The sequence below is a fragment of the Bufo bufo genome, chromosome 4 (assembly GCF_905171765.1).
Source record: "Bufo bufo chromosome 4, aBufBuf1.1, whole genome shotgun sequence".
In the NCBI taxonomy this organism is placed as follows: domain Eukaryota; kingdom Metazoa; phylum Chordata; class Amphibia; order Anura; family Bufonidae; genus Bufo; species Bufo bufo.
The window spans coordinates 308,689,648-308,710,859 of NC_053392.1; the positions used below are offsets into that span (position 1 = coordinate 308,689,648).

The 21,212-nt window shown below is 46.0% G+C and overlaps 1 protein-coding gene across 2 annotated transcripts in view; it reads right to left on the minus strand.

The window, feature by feature from the left end:
• The window catches only part of MDN1 (midasin AAA ATPase 1), a 315,164-nt gene that overhangs the window by 32,922 nt on the left and 261,030 nt on the right, over positions 1-21,212 (minus strand). For both annotated transcript variants that reach the window (XM_040428764.1, XM_040428763.1), the window contains exons 78-83: positions 13,561-13,676; positions 11,972-12,388; positions 9,150-9,376; positions 2,957-3,103; positions 1,936-2,111; positions 1,660-1,821 (exon numbers count right to left, since the gene is read on the minus strand). In XM_040428764.1, the coding sequence (XP_040284698.1) occupies positions 1,660-1,821; positions 1,936-2,111; positions 2,957-3,103; positions 9,150-9,376; positions 11,972-12,388; positions 13,561-13,676 (1,245 nt within the window). The remainder of the gene's footprint in view (positions 1-1,659; positions 1,822-1,935; positions 2,112-2,956; positions 3,104-9,149; positions 9,377-11,971; positions 12,389-13,560; positions 13,677-21,212) is intronic.

Consider the following 21,212-nt stretch of genomic DNA (forward strand, 5'->3'; position numbering starts at 1 on the left):
AAATTGCAGTCTTTGTACGTGGACTCTCATACTGTTGAAAGGATAAGGCAGTGGCTGAGGGACAGACAACAGAGGGTTGTAGTCAATGGAGTATATTCAGACCATGGTCTTGTTACCAGTGGGGTAGCTCAGGGATCTGTTCTGGGACCCATATTGTTTAATATCTTTATCAGCGAAATTGCAGAAGGCCTCGATGGTAAGGTGTGTCTTTTTGCTGATGACACAAAGATTTGTAACAGGGTTGATGTTCCTGGAGGGATACACCAAATGGAAAAGGATTTAGAAAAACTAGAGGAATGGTCAAAAATCTGGCAACTAAAATTTTATGTTTAAGCGCAAGATAATGCACCTGGGGCGTAAAATCACAAGAGCAGAATATAAAATCAGTGATACAGTCCTAACCTCAGTATCTGAGGAAAGGGATTTAGTGGTCATTATTTCAGAAGACTTAAAGGTAGGCAGACAATGTCATAGAGCAGCAGGAAATGCTAGCAGAATGCTTGGGTGTATAGGGAGAGGCATTACCAGTAGAAAGAGGGAGGTGCTCATGCCGCTCTACAGAGCACTAGTGAGACCTCATTTGGAGTATTGTGCGCAGTACTGGAGACCATATCTCCAGAAGGATATTGATACTTTGGAGAGAGTTCAGAGAAGAGCTACTAAACTGGTACATGGATTGCAGGATAAAACTTACCAGGAAAGATTAAAGGACCTTAACATGTATAGCTTGGAAGAAAGACGAGACAGAGGGGATATGATAGAAACTTTTAAATACATAAAGGGAATCAACAAGGTAAAAGAGGAGAGAATATTTAAAAGAAGAAAAACTGCTACAAGAGGACATAGTTTTAAATTAGAGGGACAAAGGTTTAAAAGTAATATCAGGAAGTATTACTTTACTGAGAGAGTAGTGGATGCATGGAATAGCCTTCCTGCAGAAGTGGTAGCTGCAAATACAGTGAAGGTGTTTAAGCATGCATGGGATAGGCATAAGGCCATCCTTCATATAAGATAGGGCCAGGGGCTATCCATAGTATTCAGTATATTGGGCAGACTAGATGGGCCAAATGGTTCTTATCTGCCGACACATTCTATGTTTCTATCCACTAGAAAGTGCATAGGTGTTTGATCGGTAGGGCCTGACCACTGGAACTCATGTTTCTGCATTTTAATGGAGCGGCGGACATGCATGCTGCAACTCCATTTAACTGTATGCAGCTGCTGGAGATGGAGTACAAGCACTCAGTTATCTGCAGCAGTCCCACAGAGTTTAAAGGAGCAACTGTGCCTATGCGTGACCGACACTACATTCCAATGTGGAAACACGTGGCACCGCTTCTCGTGATCAGCAAGGGTCCTAGTGGTTGGACACCTGATGATCACACCTATCCATTATCCTATATATTTTCAACAAGACAATCCCTTTAAGGCCCACCAGTTCATTGACCACCTTCCTTAGTGCTTCTCCTAGTCCTATATTCCCACTTTTTCCTTATCAACTTCAACTGGCAAGGGACACACTTACTAGAAGATTAATTTCTGTGGATATCTGTGTATTTATTTTTTAAGGAAAAACTACTACTACTTTATTAATCACAGACGGATTAAGAACTCTGGGCATAAACCATGTTATCTGCACAGGCTGAACCAAACTCTTACCTTCAATGCAAGTTCAGTAAACGTGTAAGTCAAGATTGAAAGTAATTTGCTTGTAGCCCTGTGTGTTGCCAATGACACAGTAAGGTAAAACAGGAGAAGGTCAGAATAGGAAGATACTATTGGTAAGAGTCGGACAAGCAAGCCACAGCACTGGTTGAAGAACTGAAAAAAAAATAATAATAAATCACTCAAAAATACTGTAAGTTGTGATTAAGAAAAACGTTTTAAAACAGTATGTTGAGCATTTGTACACAAATGAGCCAGACGTAGGCCTACCGTGTGTTTATCCTTTATGCAGTCCTCCCCATAGCTTTTGAGCCGTTCAAGGAGCTCTGAAACGGCAGATATTATGGCCTGCACGTCCAAAGCCTTTAAATCATGGCAGAGATCTTCAGTCAGCAATTTGGTAATGAGGCCTTCCTGAAGATCGTTCCCTGTTGTGTCGTCTTCAGCTATAACGAGAATAAAATACAAACTGCTACGATAATTGATAGAGATATTCCTGATAACTCAGATATAGTGGAGGGTTTCTGGCTAAAACGCACACTAAACTCAAAGATTACCATGTGAAGGACTTTTCCATTAAGAGGTTTTTCTAGGACTTTTATATTGATGGACTATCCTCAGGACAGGCCATCAATATCCAATAGGAGTGAGTTGCCCTGCAATTCCGACCATCAGCTGTTTTGTAGTAGATCCAGCACTAGAAATGCACAGCTCTACCCACTGTGTAGTGGATGGAAATAGTTACCGCAGTGTTGCTTCCAATCAGGTTGATGGGAATAGCGTTGTAGTAACCACACACAATGATTGGAGCTGTAGTTCTGGCATAGACTTCTGGTGTTGGAACTAATGCAGAATAGCTGATTGGCTGGAGTTTGGGGCTTTTGGAGTCACTTTTCCCTCTATCAGACTAACAACCATATGATGTTGTGCAAATGGTGCCAAATACATTACAACTGCTCTTGAGGAATGATGCATCTATTTTCCTTATGCCATCTCATGGCTGCCATGCAGTGCACAGCTGCTAAAAAACAGTGGACATATTACTAGCTTCACAGCATTTTTTGACTTTTTTTTTTGCACTTCCCTCAAAACTTTTGAGGGAAGTGCAAACTAAGACAACTTGGTGCATGGATTGCCCTTTTGTGGCGCAATGTGCTACAATTACAGCACAGGTTTCTTACTAAACACCACAAGGTAAATCGCCAGAAGAAACAATACGAACAAGAAATACAGCAGATTTCCAATATTAATAATAATCTATGATGTAAAGGGTTATAACTGCTGTTTTTACCTTCATCCTCTGTTTTCACAGGTTCAAGTGTTTTCTTCTGCTCCATCTTCTCTGAAAGTTTTTGAATAGCATATAAAATACTCTTGATGGTGGTCTCCACATGATCCGAGTAATCTTTTACATATTTTTCATCTGACTCTTGGTTCCCTTGTGATAAACACAACACAACAATTACAAGCAAAATACAAGAAACGTAAAGTATCAAACCATTCCTTTTACTAGGATTGTATGTTCAGACTACTGGTTTGAACAGTGCTTGTGGCAAAGGACCAGATGCATCCAGTTTAAACCCCTTTGATTGGCAACGTAAATTGTAGTTTTCCTTGACGAAAGTCTAATCCCACTAGACTGCCCGGGACGTGGATAACATTCCTACAGGGTGGCTACGCACATCATTAATCCTACATTAAATCCAGAGACCTGGAAAGCAATAGTCCCATTAGGCAACCAAGAATTGGGATAGCTCAATACACTGTATATAGGCCAAGCAGGGACACTGACCGCTTAAGTACTACAGAATAGTAAATTGACAGTATCTAGATGTTTTTCAGCTACAAAACCTAAAAAAATGTAACAGGTTTCAATGGAGGGTAAATTCAGAAAAACACAAAAACAGGTCACAAGTAATGAATATACAAATCTCTACTGGTGAGCTTTTTTTTTTAACTAGGTCTTTAAAGAGCCTAGTTACTGTGGACACCAAATACAGTAAATAATTGCATCATTTTGTAGAAGGTCCTCTCTCCCAAGTTATAATGATTGTTCATATGGTACTGGTAGAGCACACATTGTCTACAAAGCAAAATATATGCATTTCCAATAGGTTTCATATGTGAAAAACGTTTCCATGTCTGTTAATCTTGAAAATGTATGATTTTTGTATAACTTACCAGTAAAATCTCTTTCTCGCTTTTTATTGGGGGACACAGGAACCGTGGGTATAGCTATGTCCACTATGAGGCGTTGACACTAGTAAAAGCTTTTAGCTCCTCCCCTGGCAGCTATTCCCCCTCCAGCCTGGAGAAGGAGCTTCAGTTTTGTGTACAAGTAGTAGGAGAAGCAAGCCAACCAAAGAAAAAACAAGTGGAAAACCAACCATGTCAAAGGACCCAACGGGGTCCAAACCAGCAACTGCCCAACAGTGGCCGGACAACAATACTGGGTGGGTGCTGTGTCCCCCAATGAAGAGTGAGAAAGAGATTTTACTGGCAAGTTATACAAAAATCTCCTTTTCTCGCTCATATTCATTGGGGGACACAGGAACTGTGGGACGTCCGAGAGCAGTCCACAGGGAGGGAAAAAGCCACAGACCCATGGAAGCAAGCGTCCCTGCAGGCATCTAAGAACTGTCGCCTGCAAGACCCGCGGCCGTCGATGCATAAGTATGCACCTGGTAATTTCTTGTGAACATGTGTAAGGAGGACGGGAGCTGCCTTACACAACTGTGCAGCCAAAGCGAGATTCCTCTTAGCCCAAGTAGCGCTCACCGCTTTGGGAGAGTGAGCCGTGACACCTAAGGGTGAAACCCTGCTCCGGGCACGGCATGCGTCAGCACATGCCGGCCGAATCCAACGTGCAATCGCCCTTTGGAGGCCGCCAATCCCTAGCGAGGACCCACCGGAGGGAAAAGGGGATCGGTACGCCAAGAGGGACTGGAGGCTGCTAACAATAAGAAGAGCTCTGACAACGTCCAATAATGTAGCTCCATTCCATAGGGTGCGAAGGAAAGGGACAATGAAGGAAGGACAATTCCTTCATTGATATGGAAGTCAGAGACCACCTTCGGGAGAAGAAGGAATGGGCCGGAGAACTGCCGTATCCTTGTGAAGAACCAGGAAGGGGATCTTGCAAGAGAGCACCCCCAATTTAGACACCCGCCTGATGGATGTGATAGCCACAAGAAAAAACTACCTTCTAGGACAGGAGCCGGAGTAAGAACTCCCGCAAGGGCTCAAGTGGAGAAGACTGGAAGGCTGATAGAACTATATACAGATCCCAAGGCTGTACAGAGGAACCGTATGTGCCCTTCCCAGAAGGAAGGTTTCCATGGGCACCAGGGAAACCAGAGTACGCTGGAAGCTGCCCCAGGACAGAAACGCCAACACCTGACCCATCAAGGAACTAAGGGCAAAACCAAGGTCCAACCCTGAATGTATAAGGATAGGACCATGGGGAGAGAAAAAACAGAGTGAGGGGATGTCCCGGCGTTCATGGAAGCCCAGGAAGGACCTCCAGGTCCCACAACAGATCCTGGGCAATGCAGGCCTCCTGGCCTGAATCATAGTGCGGAAGACATCCGCTGAAACCCTTTCCACGTCAGAATGGTGGTCTTAATAGCCACCCCGTCACCGAAATGCTTATGTAAGACCAGACCCCAGGAAAGAAGGTCGTCTGAGTGGCAGTGACCAAGGGACGTCTCCAGGAAGGAGAACGAGGTAAGCATACCACGCGTGATGGGGACAACTCGGAGCGACAAATATTTGTCGGAATCTCCTCCATCTGGATCCTCCGTAGAACCCTGGGAAGGAGGGGGAAGAAACATGTAAGGAGGGAGAACTCCCGCCAAGAAGAATCAGGGCGTCCACGTCGCATGCTTCCGGAACTCTGGCTCTGGAGAGAAAGGTGGGAAGCTTCGTGTAGATACCGTTAGCCACCAAACTAATACCCTTTGCAAACGCAGATGAGGGAAGGTAGAAACGTAGGAACTACCAAGGCATGCGGGATGGCAATGAACCCTGAGCAAGAGGAGGAAAAGACAAGAGAAGAATAGGCTAGGTTTAAGCCCATTCCCCGTCTGAGACCGGCGCTATACAAAAGTAGCCAAGGACTAAATGGCTGTGCAAAAACACCGCCTGAGGAGGAAGCCAGACAAGGGGAGCCACACAGTATTGCTAGCCTCATACCCCAGCAGAGGAGGGGGTCACCCGTAGAGGCCACGGAATTCAGTGCTAACAGAGTCCACCGCCTGACGGAAGAGCTGTGCAGTAAGAACCCAAGCATGTAGTAGTAAGCAACACCGCTCCCACAGTAGAAGCCAGCGCAAAACTGAGGGGGAGGCCTGAGACTATCCGTAGAAGCCACGTACCATACTGCCCCAGTTAAGTAGAGCTAACCTGAAAACTCTAACTGGAAGAGTGCAGAACTGGCGCAACTGCCAAGCTAGCTCCAGAAAAGCTGTGGAGTAGAACAAGCTGTAGGAGCTAAACCAGAGTGCCAGCATAATCACTTTCCCAGAGAAGGGGGAGTGGTGGATAGAGAATACAGAGTCAGTGAAACACTCTACTCGCTGGAACGTACTCCCATATATGTGCAATGGAGTACGCATTACATATTGATGCGGACAATATCATGACCGACTGGAACAACGAAGGCCAATGGAGATGGGGGGGGGGGGGTCTCTGGGACACAAGTGATGCTAGGAACCCCCTGAGAAGACAGAGGATGTTATAATCATGCGCGAAACCAGCACCAAAGGAAGGAATAGCCACCGTGTCCACTGGTTGCACCCATATAGCACTACGGTAAGAGTGCCGGGCACCTACGAGAACCGACTGTTGTCACGCCCCCTTGGAAATAAGCGAAGGCACCTGGAGCTGTGGTGCCGCAGAATTGCAGCATCCGAAGATGTTTAGCTATTCCCCGCTAATGATCACTTGCGGAAGGGGGTAATGCAACTGAAGCACGGTGATGTGCAACACTCCGCCTAGGAAAGGCTAGTGCGACAGTCGGAACCGTAATCAATGGTAGCGTAATTACGGCAAGTACAAGTCAGTGGTAGGGAGAATAACCCACCTATGAAGGGGGGGGGTGGAGCGAATGCCCACGGCGAGAACTAGTGCATATGGAGAGTCCTGTACCCCGTGGGAGTGCAATTGTTGCACCTAAGTAAGGGGGTAATGCATACAGCACACAATGTACCAGTGACAATGTCATCGCGCCACGAATGGATATGCATATAGCAGGTCCCGAAACCCATGTCATTGTACTTAGCCCACCTGTGGCAGGGTATAATGTATAAGGCAGGTACTGTATCCTGAAGTAGTGCAATTTCGTAGGTGGAGAATTATCAACCAAACGACCCGGAGGGCGGATTGGGAATTCCTCAGAGGTCCATCACTAAATTGCGCAGGTGAAATTAGCAACCAAACGACCCGGAGGGTGGATTGGGAATTCCAGAGGCTCTCCACTGTATTGCAGAGGTGGAGAATCATCAACGGCCCCAGGGGACGGATTGAAATTCTTCATAGGTCCATCACTAAATTGTGCAGGGAATTATCAACCAAACGACCCTGAAGGTGGATTGGGAATACATCAGCTGTCCTCCACGGGATTTGCAGAGGAAGAAAATTATCAACCAAACGGCTCAGAGGGCGGATTGGGAACTAAGAGAGGTGCTCCTTATCCGAGATAGAACACGGGCCCAGTGTGGTACCGCACAGACAGTCAATAAAGAGGGTGGGGAGGGGGGCCGTATGGACGCACATCTCTTTATTTTATTTATTTTTCTTTTTAACTCAAATGACGGCCTCAAGCACAAGAGGCAGGAAAGGGTTAAATTCCTCCATCATGAGGAACATTGCACTGGGAGTGCCACGCCCCCTTAGAACTCTACTCCTCCCCAGATATGCCGGCCAAGTAGGGTTAAGGTCATCTTCATGACTGGGGACGGAGCTAGCAGGTTACTGGGGGAGGGGGGAGAAGGGCGCAAAGTTTTTGCGCCAGAGCGCACATCTCCCCCCCCCCTCCCCCCAGGGGGACGAAGTGCGGCCCTTCAGCAAGCCGCAAAGCGGCAATCCAAGGTCCCTGCGCACAGCCGATTAGTGCATCGGCCGGACCGAAAAGAGGGACCAAGCACCGCGATATGAGCCCGCCCGGCAACGGACTGATGCTCCACCCCGCGGGCCGGGCGGACACTGGCGTGTCCGGGCAAAAAAATATGTGCGGTGCATGGCCGAGTTTCCTGCAAAGTTTAACCCTTTCCGGAGCAGCGCACTCGGCGTCCGCTCCGGATCTCTGGTCATGGCGGTCCAACACAGGCGGAGATTATCTGTCTGGCCGTGTGCTCGGACTCCCTGCTCACCGCTTTGTCATGGAAAAAGCCTGCCAGGGGTTCCACTGCCATTAACCCCCTATGTGCCGCCCTGCTAGGCAATGATAAAATCTGCCAGAGGGGGGAGAAAGGAATGGCTGCAGGGTGCTGGGATATACTGAAGCCCTGTTTCTGCTGGGACTCGAACCCACGAACTTCTGTATCAGAGGCAAGGCACTTAACCACACAGCTATAAGAGCTGGATTGCCTTGTTAACCTCTGCATTACTGCCACCAGGTAGGGAGGGAGGGGATGACCCAGGAGGAACATACTTACCTAGTCCCGTGTACTCACCTCTCTTCTCTTTCCTGCCGCCATCTTTACCCCTCCTCTGGTCCAGCAGGGTCACCCCTTCAGCTACTGGCACCGTAGTGGCAGGACGCTGGAAAAGGGGGGCCTGGATGAGTGACCCCCTTGGCTGGCGGGATGCAGGGGAGCGAGGCTGCCCTGGTCCACCTTGTCTTCTGTGGGGGAGGCAGCAGTGCGGTTGACGGTCACTGGCGCAACTCGACCCCGGGAGAACAGGGAGGCGAGGCGTCCACTGTTTTCCCATCTGAAAAAGAAGGAAAAAAATAAACAAAAATAAAAAATCTTCAGGTCTTGCCTCCTATTGACACTAGAAAAAACTGAAGCTCCTTCTCCAGGCTGGAGGTGGTATAGCTGCCAGGGGAGGAGCCAACAGCTTTTACTAGTGTCAACGCCTCCTAGAGGACATAGCTATACCCACGGTTCCTGTGTCGCCCAATGAATATGGGCGAGAAAAGGGTAAAGGCGACAATGCAATATTAAAACTTGCTATATGCCATTTTATTTTTTATAGACAAAAAATATATATATATATATATATAAAAAAGCCTGAGTTAGGCTGCCCATACATATTAGATGGTGGCTGATTTCAGAGGGGCCTGCCAACCAGCTGAAGTATATAAGGGCCTCCCAACTCTCCCATGAGATATGCATGGGGTAGTGGGAAGAGAACAGCCATTGAGTTGACAGCTGTCTAATTTGTATGGCCACCTTACTGTCAATGTAGAGATTCAGGTATTGAGGTTTTACAAACGGCGAATAAACCATTCAGCTTTATCTAGTTTAGGTAGTTCTTACTCTTTGCTCTTCCAATTGCCTGTAGACGGGATTTCCACAAAGTGAACTCTCTGACCGCTATACGAACTTCTTCTCTGATGTAGTGGATACTCTTCAGAAAAGTCATATGTTGTGCAGCCTCTTTTACTTCTCGCTCAGGGAGGACAAATAGCAACTCTACCTCTCTTAAGTCCTGGGCCATCTGTTGCATGGTATCTAGTGCTGAAGAACAAGCTTCAAAATGTTTCCTAAAAAAAATAAAAAAAATAATAATAAATAAATAGCTTGCTGCACTAGTGACTGCTGTACTATACTTGTATTATAAAAGGCAGTAACACCTTTGTACAGCCCTCACAGACTATAACAAGTTAAAGGGTTCACTAGAAATTCTATAATACCTTGCTATGTTAAAAAAAAAAATATCAGGGTTTTGCACCAGCCACCCTCATGTGTACCAACATCAGAACAGCTTGATAAAGGGCATCCTACAGTAAGAGCCTGAAACACTGCACTGCATACTACCGATGTTGAAATGAAATAAATAAAATAAGCAATAATTAAAATAAAGATGCTGGTGTGCGGTCCAACTATATTATACACATATATATATATATATATTAAACTGGCTCAGGTGCAATGTCCAAGGGAATGAGCTTCTCACCCTTCATATATGCCAGAAATAGGACAGCACTCCAAGACTTGAGAAAGGCTCAGTTGTGAGCTGAAACGTCGCTACTGCTTCACATGGGTGAATAAAGACACAGTTTTTTCAAGTCTTGGAGATACATATATATATATATATATATATATATATATATATATCTATCTCTCAGGGTTTTCACACTGCAAGTCAGGCAAGGTGAACTACACCACATACTTGAGAAGCACGCAGCAAAAATATAAAGAACTTAAAATCCCCATGGGGTCATGTTAACAGTATGATATTAGGGAAAGGAAATTCCCCATTATATGCTGTAAAATAGCTTTAAAGAGGAAGATACAAACTAAGGAATAAATAAAAAAAATATAGAGTATTGAGAATCCAAAATGATCCGCTGCTGCATCCAGGTCCACCTCAAAAGGCCCCTATACACATTAGTGTATTGTCGTCCAAACCCAGAGTGTCTAAAGTGTGCAGGGAGCTCTCATCTACCCCTGAGAGATCATGTTTGTGGAGAGAAGGAAAGGGCAAAGTGAACATTTTCACCCAATATTTTTGTTCTCCCAGAAAATAAGCACCACCATGGGTCTCGGGCAGCAGCTTTCTCCATTCTCCCCATTATACATACACGATCAGCTGAACCAAACGTGTATTTGTATAAGGAAGTCTGGAAAGATAGCTGTCGATTGTTCAGCCGACAGCTACTGAATGTATATAGGGGGCCTTAAACATGGCAATTCTGATAAACTACTTACAAAATTGCTACCTGATTCTTACTATGACCTTTATGCCGCCCATACACACTAGACTAACCTGAACCAGCCATTTTTGAAGGGAACAACAACAATCTAATGTTTATGGGGATTCCCAACTCTCTATTGACAGATGAGGAATGTAACTGTCAGCAGCATGTTTGACCTACAAGAAGGCAATAAAAATGCTGCAAAACACTATGAGTCAGATTTACTAATTCTATAGATAGTGTTGTCTCACTTCAGTAAGTTGCATTTATCATGTAGAGAACGTTAATACAAGCCACTTACTAATGTATTGTGATTCTCCATATTGCTTCCTGGCCAATCGCAGCGCAGAGCTCACAGCCTGGGAGGTTTTTTTTCTCCCAGGCTGTGAGCTCTGCGATGCGATTGGCCAGCGCTACAGCAGACTCTGCCTACTATAACCAAGTCCCCGAACATACCGGAGGACATAACGGGAGAACGGAGCGGCGCCCAGGGATAATAGTAAGTGCAGTGAGATCCCTGGGCGCCGCTGTATATGTCATGATACTTAGTTCACAATGTCAGGATCGGTGAAAGGTCCTCTTTAACTTAGGCAAGTTTCACACTAGCGGCAAGGAACTCCGGCAGGCTGTTCCAGCGGGTGACATGTCGTACTTTTATTTTGGCCGCCTCTCGGCATGTTTGGCCTGAGAAATAGTCAATGGGGCCGGAGCGGTAGCCCAGGTGCACGCCTGCAATAGCGGCAGCACGGATCAGACAGGCTGTTCACCCGCCGGAACAGCCTGCCGGAGTTCCTTGCAGTTAGTGTGAAAGTACCCTTATTAGACAGGCTGTCTAGACCTTCAACAGATTTATCATAGGTGTTCAGGCTGGAGAATAAATGTGGTGCAGGGATAGACACTTTAGTCCAACTCTATTTTATGCCATCTCAGGCCACACACCCTTTCCAGAAAAGCCCGCCACATCCTGCAAAGCCTTTACCCTTTTTTTGAACGAGTGAGAAAATTGTAGAAACCTTACTTACGCTAAATTGTGGCAATTAACAACATGTTTTAGGTAGATTCAAGGAGCAGACACTAGTAAATCTGGGCCTGTGTTCCTATCCATACTTAATCAGGATGCAAGGTGGACAGGACTGGTGTTTCCATAAGTCAGCCTTGATTCATCAGGCGCCAAAGTGAGATGCCTCTTAATAAATTAGTAGCATCTCTGGTAGTCCATATGCCAGAAACTGAAGTATACACCTGCTAGGAGCTGGTGTAGACTTCAGCTATAACTTAGTAAATCCTCAAAGTCCAGCTTTCTTCCACTAAGCCCCGGCCCCTTCATCACTACTTTATAACTTGTGACATTTTTACGTCACAATAGTCGTGTAAACACTTCAGTAAATGCACATCGTTGTGTTTAGCCGTTTGTAAAGTAAATCTTAAATTAGCTCTCACCAAGAATAAAACAGAGTCTCGCAAGACTGCAGTCGAATTGTGTCCACAGCCTTTTTTGTGGCTTTAATATTGGCTAACATCTTTGTTACTGTCTCATACAACTGCTGCCAATCACTGTCTGATCTGCGGATAGTGCATAATTTTGGCAGCCAGTCTGCAGCGGCTGGAGAAGGAACATCCAGTGCTGCTGTCCAAGGCTTGGCATCTTCACAACTTTTATCTTCACTTTTCTTATTATTTACAGGACAGCATTCCAATAACCAGGATAATTGTTCAAGTACAATGCTGCACTGCATTACAAGGTGCTGCAATCTGTCCAGCCACTGCTGCGCCCCATCCTGTGGTGGGAAGGCAATCTTGTACTCATCAGATGATCCCACACGGCAGTTGATCTCCTTCATACAGCTCAACAAATTTCTGTAAAATATGAAAAATTTGGAGAACAGAAATTACTGGGAAGCAGAGATTTGGCAGGCTGTTCTCTGCTGGAACAGCCTGCCACATGTAACAAGCGCTGGCCTAAAAAGGAAATCACTAGGCCAGGTTAACTAATATTACTACTGCACCAAAAAGCGGTCTACAAAAGCAGCACAAATTTGGCACATTTAAAGTTTTGAGGTAAAAACAGTTGGTATAGAGTCAGGGGAAGAGTCTATCCCTGCATCGGATTTATCATCCAGCCTGTGCCACTGTGATAAATCTGGTGCAGGTCTAGACAGTCTTAGAAGTTTATGCCATCTATAGCATTAGTAAATATAGGCCTTGTTTTTTTTTGGGGGGGGTGAATACTGCACGTTTTTTCATTGTAAATCAGCATTTAGACTGATGTAGTCTATCATTTACATAGACAGTTTAGCAGAAATATAGAGCCAAATATGGATCACTATCTGTATTTAACTACATGTTTTATCTGCATCTCCTATACTGTAGGCAAGAAGTGAAACACAAATACATAAGTAATTACACTGCATCTCCTTCTATACTGTAGGCAAGAAGTGAAACACAAATACATAAGTAATTACACGAGTGAGCTGAATGCATCTGTGACACAGCCTCCCATAGACCAAACTGCATATGAATAAATATTGCTATGTCAATGAATATTAAATGGGTTGCATGCAAATAGCATTTATCATGTAGCAAACGTTCATAACAAGGTACTTACTATTGTATTATTATCCATATTGCCCTCTTCTCTCGGTGGATTCATTTTTCCATCACATTATACACTGCTTGTTTCCATGGTTACGACCACTCTGCAATCCTAAGTGGTCCTAACCATGGAAACGAGCAGGATATAATGTGATTGAAAAATGAATCCAGCCAGCAAAGGAGGCAATATGGGTAATCGCAATACATAAGTGGCTTGTATTAACTTTGTCTGCATGATAAATACCATTTGCTGAAGTGAGACACTCTCTTTAACTGTCAGAGTTTTCAAATACAGCATACAATATGGTTTAAGAAAGAACAAAAAAGCAGTGCCCAAGACTTTGGATGTAAAAACATGATTGCTCACAAAATTTAATTTTTTCCCTTATCTACTTGTTTTAACTCAAGAAATAATGAAAACAGTATCTGTACATTACCGGAGAATAATCCACTGTTCTGTTACAGTAGTAAGGGAGCTTCTCTGTTTCAGGATGGTCTTTAAAAGATGACCAGAGAAACCCTTGCATCGCTCAATGTTCCCTAGGCCAAGTTCCTACACAAAAACAAACCAAAAAAACACAGGAAGATTAAACGAAAAACCATAAAGAGAAACGGAATGAATTCCAGGAGTAAAATTAAAAAGCAAAATATAAAAGTGCTGTATTTTTGGACTATAACACGCACATTTTTATTTTTTTTAATCAATAAAACATCTTGCTTAAAAGTGTCTTAATCGCCTGCAGTGTCAGACCTCCCCGACTGCTTCCTTAAAGGGGTTTTATGAGACTTTAGAAATGACCTAGACTAAAGAAGTGAATGGGGCTGAGTGCAATGCCAAGCACAGCTGCTATACTATGTACAGCTCTGTGCTTGGCAAGCACTGGGAACGCAGCGGCGCTGACAGGATCGCCAGTGCCTTCGCAAACAGCTGATCAGCGGGGTCCCGGGTGTCAGACCACCATTGTTAACATACTGATGACCTGACCTGAGGAAAGGTCATCATTAGGGTTGAGCGAACCCGAACTGTAAAGGATTTTTGGACCCGAATTTTAGGATTTTTGGACCCCGGACATTTCCGTAAAAGTTCGGGGTCGGTGTTCGGCGCTTTTTGAAAGGCTGCACAGCAGCCAATCAACAAGCGTCATACTACTTGTCCCAAGAGGCCATCACAGCCATGCCTACTAATGGCATGGCTGTGATTGGCCAGAGCAGCATGTGACCCAGGCTCTATATAAGCTTAAGTCACATAGCGCTGCACGTCACTCTGCTGTTACAAGTGTAGGGAGAGGATGCTGCTGGACTTGTGATTTCAGGCAGAGAATCTAACTCAGCGATCTACCTAGAAATAGTTGTGTGGGTGCAGGACACAATCGTTTTACCCTGCCCTGAGGCCATTGACCAAAAAAAAAAAAACTTTAATAATTCTGTTAGTTAGGTGGGTGGCGGCGGCCATTTTATGCATGCTCAGTGCACCAGCACTGCATCTGAGCTTTTGGGACATTGCAAATCACCATTTTTTGGGGGCAACCTACAACATCTGGATTAGTCAGTGTGCAATTTAAGGTAGAAATACACCCGTTTTCTGGGGTTTGAAAAACACTTTTTTGAAAAAAAACCCCCACTATTTTCAGGCCTTGCAGCATCAGCATGTGTGAAATTACAGGCTTATATACTTCTGTCAAATTCAGTTGTTAAACAAATGTCATTGCGAGATACACCCTTAATACATTTGGGTTACATTCAGAGATTTTAAATACCGCCATTTGGTGCACCAATATTGAATTCAGGCCTACACTGGTTCAGACCGTGTGAGATACCCCCCTACATACAGGGGTTTGAATCAGGCATTTGAAATACAGCCATTTTGTGCAAAGATATATTTACTTCAGGCCTACACTGGTTCAGACCGTGTGAGATACCCCCCTACATACAGGGGTTTGAATCAGGCAATTGAAATACAGCCATTTGAAATACAGCCATTTTGTGCAAAGATATATTTACTTCAGGCCTACAGTGGTTCAGATTGTGTGAGATGCACCCTTTACATACTGTCGTTCTATTCTACTATAGCGTCAAATAAGGGACGTGGCCCAGGTTGTGGTGCTGCTGGTGGAGCTCCTGTTGCAGGGAACAGAAGAAACCCCTTCTGTTGCAGAAGAAACCACTTCCTCAGGTGCGAGTAGGCGACAAAACCTGCAGCGGTATTTGGTCGGGCCTAATGCTGCTCTACGAATGGTGAGGCCTGAACAAGTACAGGCGATAGAAGATTGGGTTGCTGACAGTTGATCCAGTTCCTTCACATTGTCTCCCACCCAGTCTCCTGCTGAAAGACCACAGTTGGCACTTGCAGCCGATGTCCATCAGTCTTTCACCTCACCCCCTTGCAAATCAGACAAGCAGACAGAGCCACAAGTTATGCAGCAGTCTCTTTTGCTTTTTGATGACTCTGTTAGCAGGGTTTTTCAGGGCCATCCACCTAGCCCTGCCCCAGAAGTGGAAGAGATTGAGTGCACCGATGACCAACCACTTATTTTTCAAGATGAGTACATGGGAGGACCTTCGCAGCACGTGTCTGATGATGACGAAACACGGGTGCCAACTGCTGGGGCTTTCGAAAGTGTGCAGACCGACAAGGAAGTCAGGGGTGAAGACTGGGTGGAAGATGATGTGGAGGACGATGAGGTCCTAGACCCCACATGGAATCTAGGTCTTCTAGACAGTACGCCTGCTACTGCCCACTGCAGCAAGGGACCGAGCTCACCAAAGCCAGCTCCAAGGAGTTCCCTGGCGTGGCAGTTCTTCAGACAATGTGATGACGACAAGACACGAGTGGTTTGCACGCTGTGCAATCAGAGCCTGAAGCGAGGCATAAACGTTCTCAACCTGAGCACAACCTGCATGACCAGGCATTTAAGTGCAAAGCACGAGCTGCAGTGGAGTAGACAACTCAAAAACCAAGAAAGGTCTCTGGCTCCTCCTGCTTCCTCTTCTGCTGCAGTCGCGGCCTCTTCATCCACCTCTGGAGTGACAGTGCCACCTGGCACCCCGCAAACAGAGGATCTGCCAGCAAAACCAACACCTGGGTCACCAAGCATCTCCACAATGTCCCACGGAAGCGTTCAGCTCTCCATATCCCAAACGCTGGAGAGGAAGAGGAAGTACCCCCCTACCCACCCGCGATCCCTAGACCTGAATGCCAGCATTTCTAAATTACTGGCCTTTGAAATGCTGTCATTCCGTCTGGTGGAGACAGATAGTTTTAAAGGCCTTATGGCGGTGGCTGTCCCACAGTACGTCGTGCCCAGGCAACACTACTTTTCAAGGCGAGCCATCCCTTCCCTGCACAACCAAGTAGGGGACAAAATCAGGTGTGCACTGCACAATGCCATCTGTGGCAAGGTGCACCTGACTACGGATACGTGGACCAGTAAGCACAGTCAGGGCCGTTATATCTCCATAACAGCACTCTGGGTAAATGCAGTGGCGGCTGGGCCTGAGGCGGATAGCAGTTTGGCGCATGTCCTTCCACCACCGAGGATTTCAGGGCACTTCAGATTGCCTCCTGTTGCTTCCTCCTCCTACTCTGCTTCCTTATCCTCTACCAGCTCCTCATCCGGTCAGCATAACACCTTCACCACTAACCTCAGCACAGCCAGGGGTAAACGACAGCAGGCAGTTTTAAAACTTATCTGTTTGGGGAACAAACCCCACACCGCGCAGGAGCTGTGGAGGGGCCTTGAACAACAGACCGATGAGTGGTTTGTGCCAGTCAGCCTCAAGCCCAGCCTGGTGGTGTGCGATACAGGGCGAAATCTCGTAGCAGCTCTGGGACTAGCCAGTTTGACGCACATCCCTTGCCTGGCGCATGTGCGGAATTTGGTGGTGCAGAGATTCCTTAAAAATTACCCCGACATGTCAGAGCTGCTGCATAAAGTACGGGCCGTCTGTGCGCGCTTTCGGTGTTATCACCCTGCTGCTGCTCGCCTGTCAGCGCTGCAGCATAACTACGGCCTTCCCGTTCAACGCCTCATATGCGACGTGCCCACAAGGTGGAACTCCACCTTGCACATGCTGGCCAGACTGTGCGAGCAGCAGCAGGCGATAGTGGAGTTTCAGCTGCAGCACGCACGGGTGAGTCGCTCGGCGGAACAGCACCACTTCACCACCAATGACTGGGCCTCCATGCGAGACCTGTGTTCCTTGTTGTGCTGTTTCGAGTACTTCACCAACATGGCCAGTGCCGATAACGCCGTTCTCAGCGTTACTATCCCACTTCTATGCCTCCTTGAAAAAACGCTCCTGGCGGATGATGGAAGAGGATGTGGCACAGGAGGAGGAGGAAGAGGGATCATTTTGTAGGGTTTCCGACCAGTCATTCCCAAGTGGCTCCGAGGGCGGGTTCCTGCACCCACAAACCTAAGGTACACAATTGTCCAGCCAGGGCACAGTTCTGGAGGATGAGGAGGTAGAGGATGAGTAGGAGATTCAGGAGGAGGAACCATGTTCACAGCAGTGTGGCACCCAGACCAGCTCATGGCTATCACTGGTGCGTGGATAAGGGGATACAGAGGACACAGACGATACACCTCCCATAGAGGACAGCTTTTAGTTTCCTCTGGGCAGCCTGGCACACATGAGCGATTACATGCTGCAGTGTCTCCGCAACGACCGCTGAGTTGCCCACATTCTAACTTGTGCTGATTATTGGGTGGCCACGCTGCTGAATCCCCGTTACAAGGACAACCTACCATCCTTAATTCCCTCACTGGAACGTAATCGTAAGATGCGCGAGTACAAGCGCACGCTGGTAGACGCGCTGCTGATGGCATTCCCACCTGACAGCGGGGGCACAGTGGAAGCACAAGGCGAAGGCAGAGGAAGAGGTATCCAACGCAGCTGGGGCACCGCCAGCACCTCAGAAGGCAGGGTTAGCCTTTGCCGAAATGTGGAAAAGCTTTGTCAGCACGCCACAACAACCAGCACCACCAGCTGATATGGAACGTCTTAGCAGGAGGCAGCATTTCACCAACATGGTGGAGCAGTATGTGTGCAAACGCCTACACGTACTGAATGACGGGACTGCCCCTTCAACTTCTGGGTCTCCAAATTGGGCACATGGCCTGAGCTTGCCCTTTATGCCTTGGAGGTGCTGGCCTGCCCTGCAGCCAGTGTATTGTCTGAACGTGTATTTAGCACGGCAGGGGGCGTCATCCCAGACAAGCCGCCTGTCCACAGCCAATGTGGACAAGCTCACGTTCATTAAAATGAACCAGGCATGGATCCCACAAGACTTGTCTGTACCTTGTGCATTTATACCACCATCAAACATACATTCTTGTACTCAAGTCAAGTGCAATGATTCTTTGTTTTCTTTTTTATTTTATTTGTCCCAATATTTTGGGGGCTACCTACCCCAATTAAAAAAAACAAAAAAACATTGTTGGCTACCTCCTCCATTGCTGCCTCCACCTACAACACCACATTCACCACCTCCTCAACCTCCGACTCCATATCCACCTCCTCCTCTGAGTTGCAGGTTAATAATTTGTAATTTTTAGTTATTTTATTTTAAGTTATTTCCCTATCCACATTTGTTTGCAGAGCAGTTGCCATGCTCTTAAGCACATTTTACTGCCTTTTACATCCCTCTAGCCTTTTCAAGGACTATTTTAGAGCCATTTTAATGCAAAAAAGTGCCCATTTTAGTGCCCTAAATTGAAAAAATTCTTATTTTCAATTGTCGGGTGACATTTTACCATTTTTGGCGTATACAAACCCCTGCTGTGCCTGGGTGACAGGGGCCTAAATCTCTCAAAATCCTCTGTTCTATTGCTGGGTGAGAAGAACCCCCTTTTGCCGTGATGAACCTCTGCTGAGCCTGGGTGACAGGGGCCTAAATCTCTCAAAATCCTCTGTTCTATTGCTGGGTGACAAGATCCCCCTTTTGCCGTGAATGAACCCCTGCTGTGCCTGAGTGACAGGGTGCTAAATCTCTCAAAATCCTCTGTTCTATTGCTGGGTGACAAGAACCCCCTTTTGCCATGAATGAACCACTGCTGTGCCTGGGTGACATGGGGCTCGTTCTCTCAAAATCCTCTGTTCTATTGCTGGGTAACATGAACCCCCTTTTGCCTAAAAGCGCACGCTGGTAGATGCGCTGCTGATGGCATACCCACCTGACAGCGGGGGCACAGTGGAAGCACAAGGCGAAGGCAGAAGAGGAGGAAGAGGTCGCCAATGCAGCTGGGGCACCGCCAACACCTGAGAAGGCAGGGTTAGCATGGCCAAAATGTGGAAAAGCTTTGTCAGCCTTGGAGGTGCTGACCTGCCCTGCAGTTAGTGTATAGTGTGAACGTGTGTTTAGCACAGCAGAGAGCATTATCACAGGCCGCAGCCAATGTGGACAAGCTTACGTTTATTAAAATGAACCAGGCATGGATCCCACAGGACTTGTCAGTACCTTGTGCAGAATAGACATTTATACCAGCCTCAACCATCCATTCTTGTACTCAAGTGCACTTATTCTTTGTTTTATTTTGTTAAATGCCACAATATTTTGGGGGATACCCCAATTAAAAAATAAAAAAATAACACAAATCAGTGTTGGCTACCTATTCCTCTTTCACCGCCGCTTCCACCTACACAGCCACATCTACCGCCTCCTCAACCTCCTACTCCTAGATCCAGATTGTTATTTTTAATTTTTCTGTATTTTGTTATTTTAAGTCATTTTCCTATCCACATTTGTTTGCAGAACAGTTGCCATGCTCTTAAGCACATTTTGATACCTTTTGCAGCCCTCTAGCCCTTTCCAGGACTATTTTAGAGCCATTTTAGTGCCCAAAAGTTAGGGTCCCCATTGACTTCAATGGGGTTCGGGTTCAAGTTCGGGTCCCAAAATCAAACTTTTTCCGAAGTTCGACCGAACCCGTCGAACCCGAACATCCAGGTGTCCGCTCAACTCTAGTCATCATTTCTTAAGTCTTGGAAAACCCTTTTAATTATCCAGCAGAGCGCTCATACAGTGCTTTGCCCAATCAGTGAGAAAGGTGTGCATCTGCACATTTTTCTCTCTTCCTGTATCTGTGTCATTAGTGCAGGCAGGAAAGAAGGCTGAATGCACACGAAAATAACTATCTTGAAGGTCTACCAACTGCAGTAAATAGAGATGAAAGCGCCACTAAACTGCAGCTGAAGGACCTTTGGTGGTGTAACGAATGGTAGAGGACAGAACCAGGAAGAACAAAGTAATCAGCTGTGTAACAAAGCTGTGTCTGCATCTATACAGGTCAGATGTGCATGCGGCAAGGCTGTGTATGTATGTGTTTGTGTGCATACTGCAGAGGTGTGTGAATTTGTATAAGGCCGCATTCTCATCTGCGGCAAGCTGAACCAGCACAAATGCCGGCCGAATCTCAGGCCTTTATTGCCGGTAGCATCCAGGCACCTGCCGGATCCCATTACACTCCATAGGGATCCAGAGGTAATCTGTAGATTTTGGTGAACTCTGGCAGGCTGTTCTGTGACGATGTGAACGTGGCCTAATGTCATTGATCATGGAGAGTATATAATAAAAAAAAAGATAGCAAGAACTGGAGACACGTTTACTTTTATAGGTACATTTACTGAGGTGACAACAATCGCCACTGCTGTTTATTTCAATGGTCAGCAGATGACACACTAAGGTTAACATTTGCTGACAAAAAGTATTAACTCCTTTATGCTAGACCTCAAAGTTAGGCTACATTCACACGTCAGTATCTTTCTATATCCCAATTTTCGGTCCGTTTTTTGCGGATCCGTTGTTCCTAAAAATGTTTCCGTATGTCATCCGTTTTTTGCGGATCCGCAAAAAACAGAAACATGTATAAATTTCAATAAGCAAATAAAGTTGTTTGGGTTTCTTTGAAAAAAAAATTGAAAAAAAAAAGTGAATAAAAGTCTAGTTATGTGTTACCTCAGGTGCCATTTAATTTCCAGGAACGGAATCCGCATAAAACGGATGACATACGTAATGACATACGAATGTCTTCAGTTTTTTGCGGATCCATTGACTTTGTATTGGTCCAGGATCCGATTTTTGCGGAAA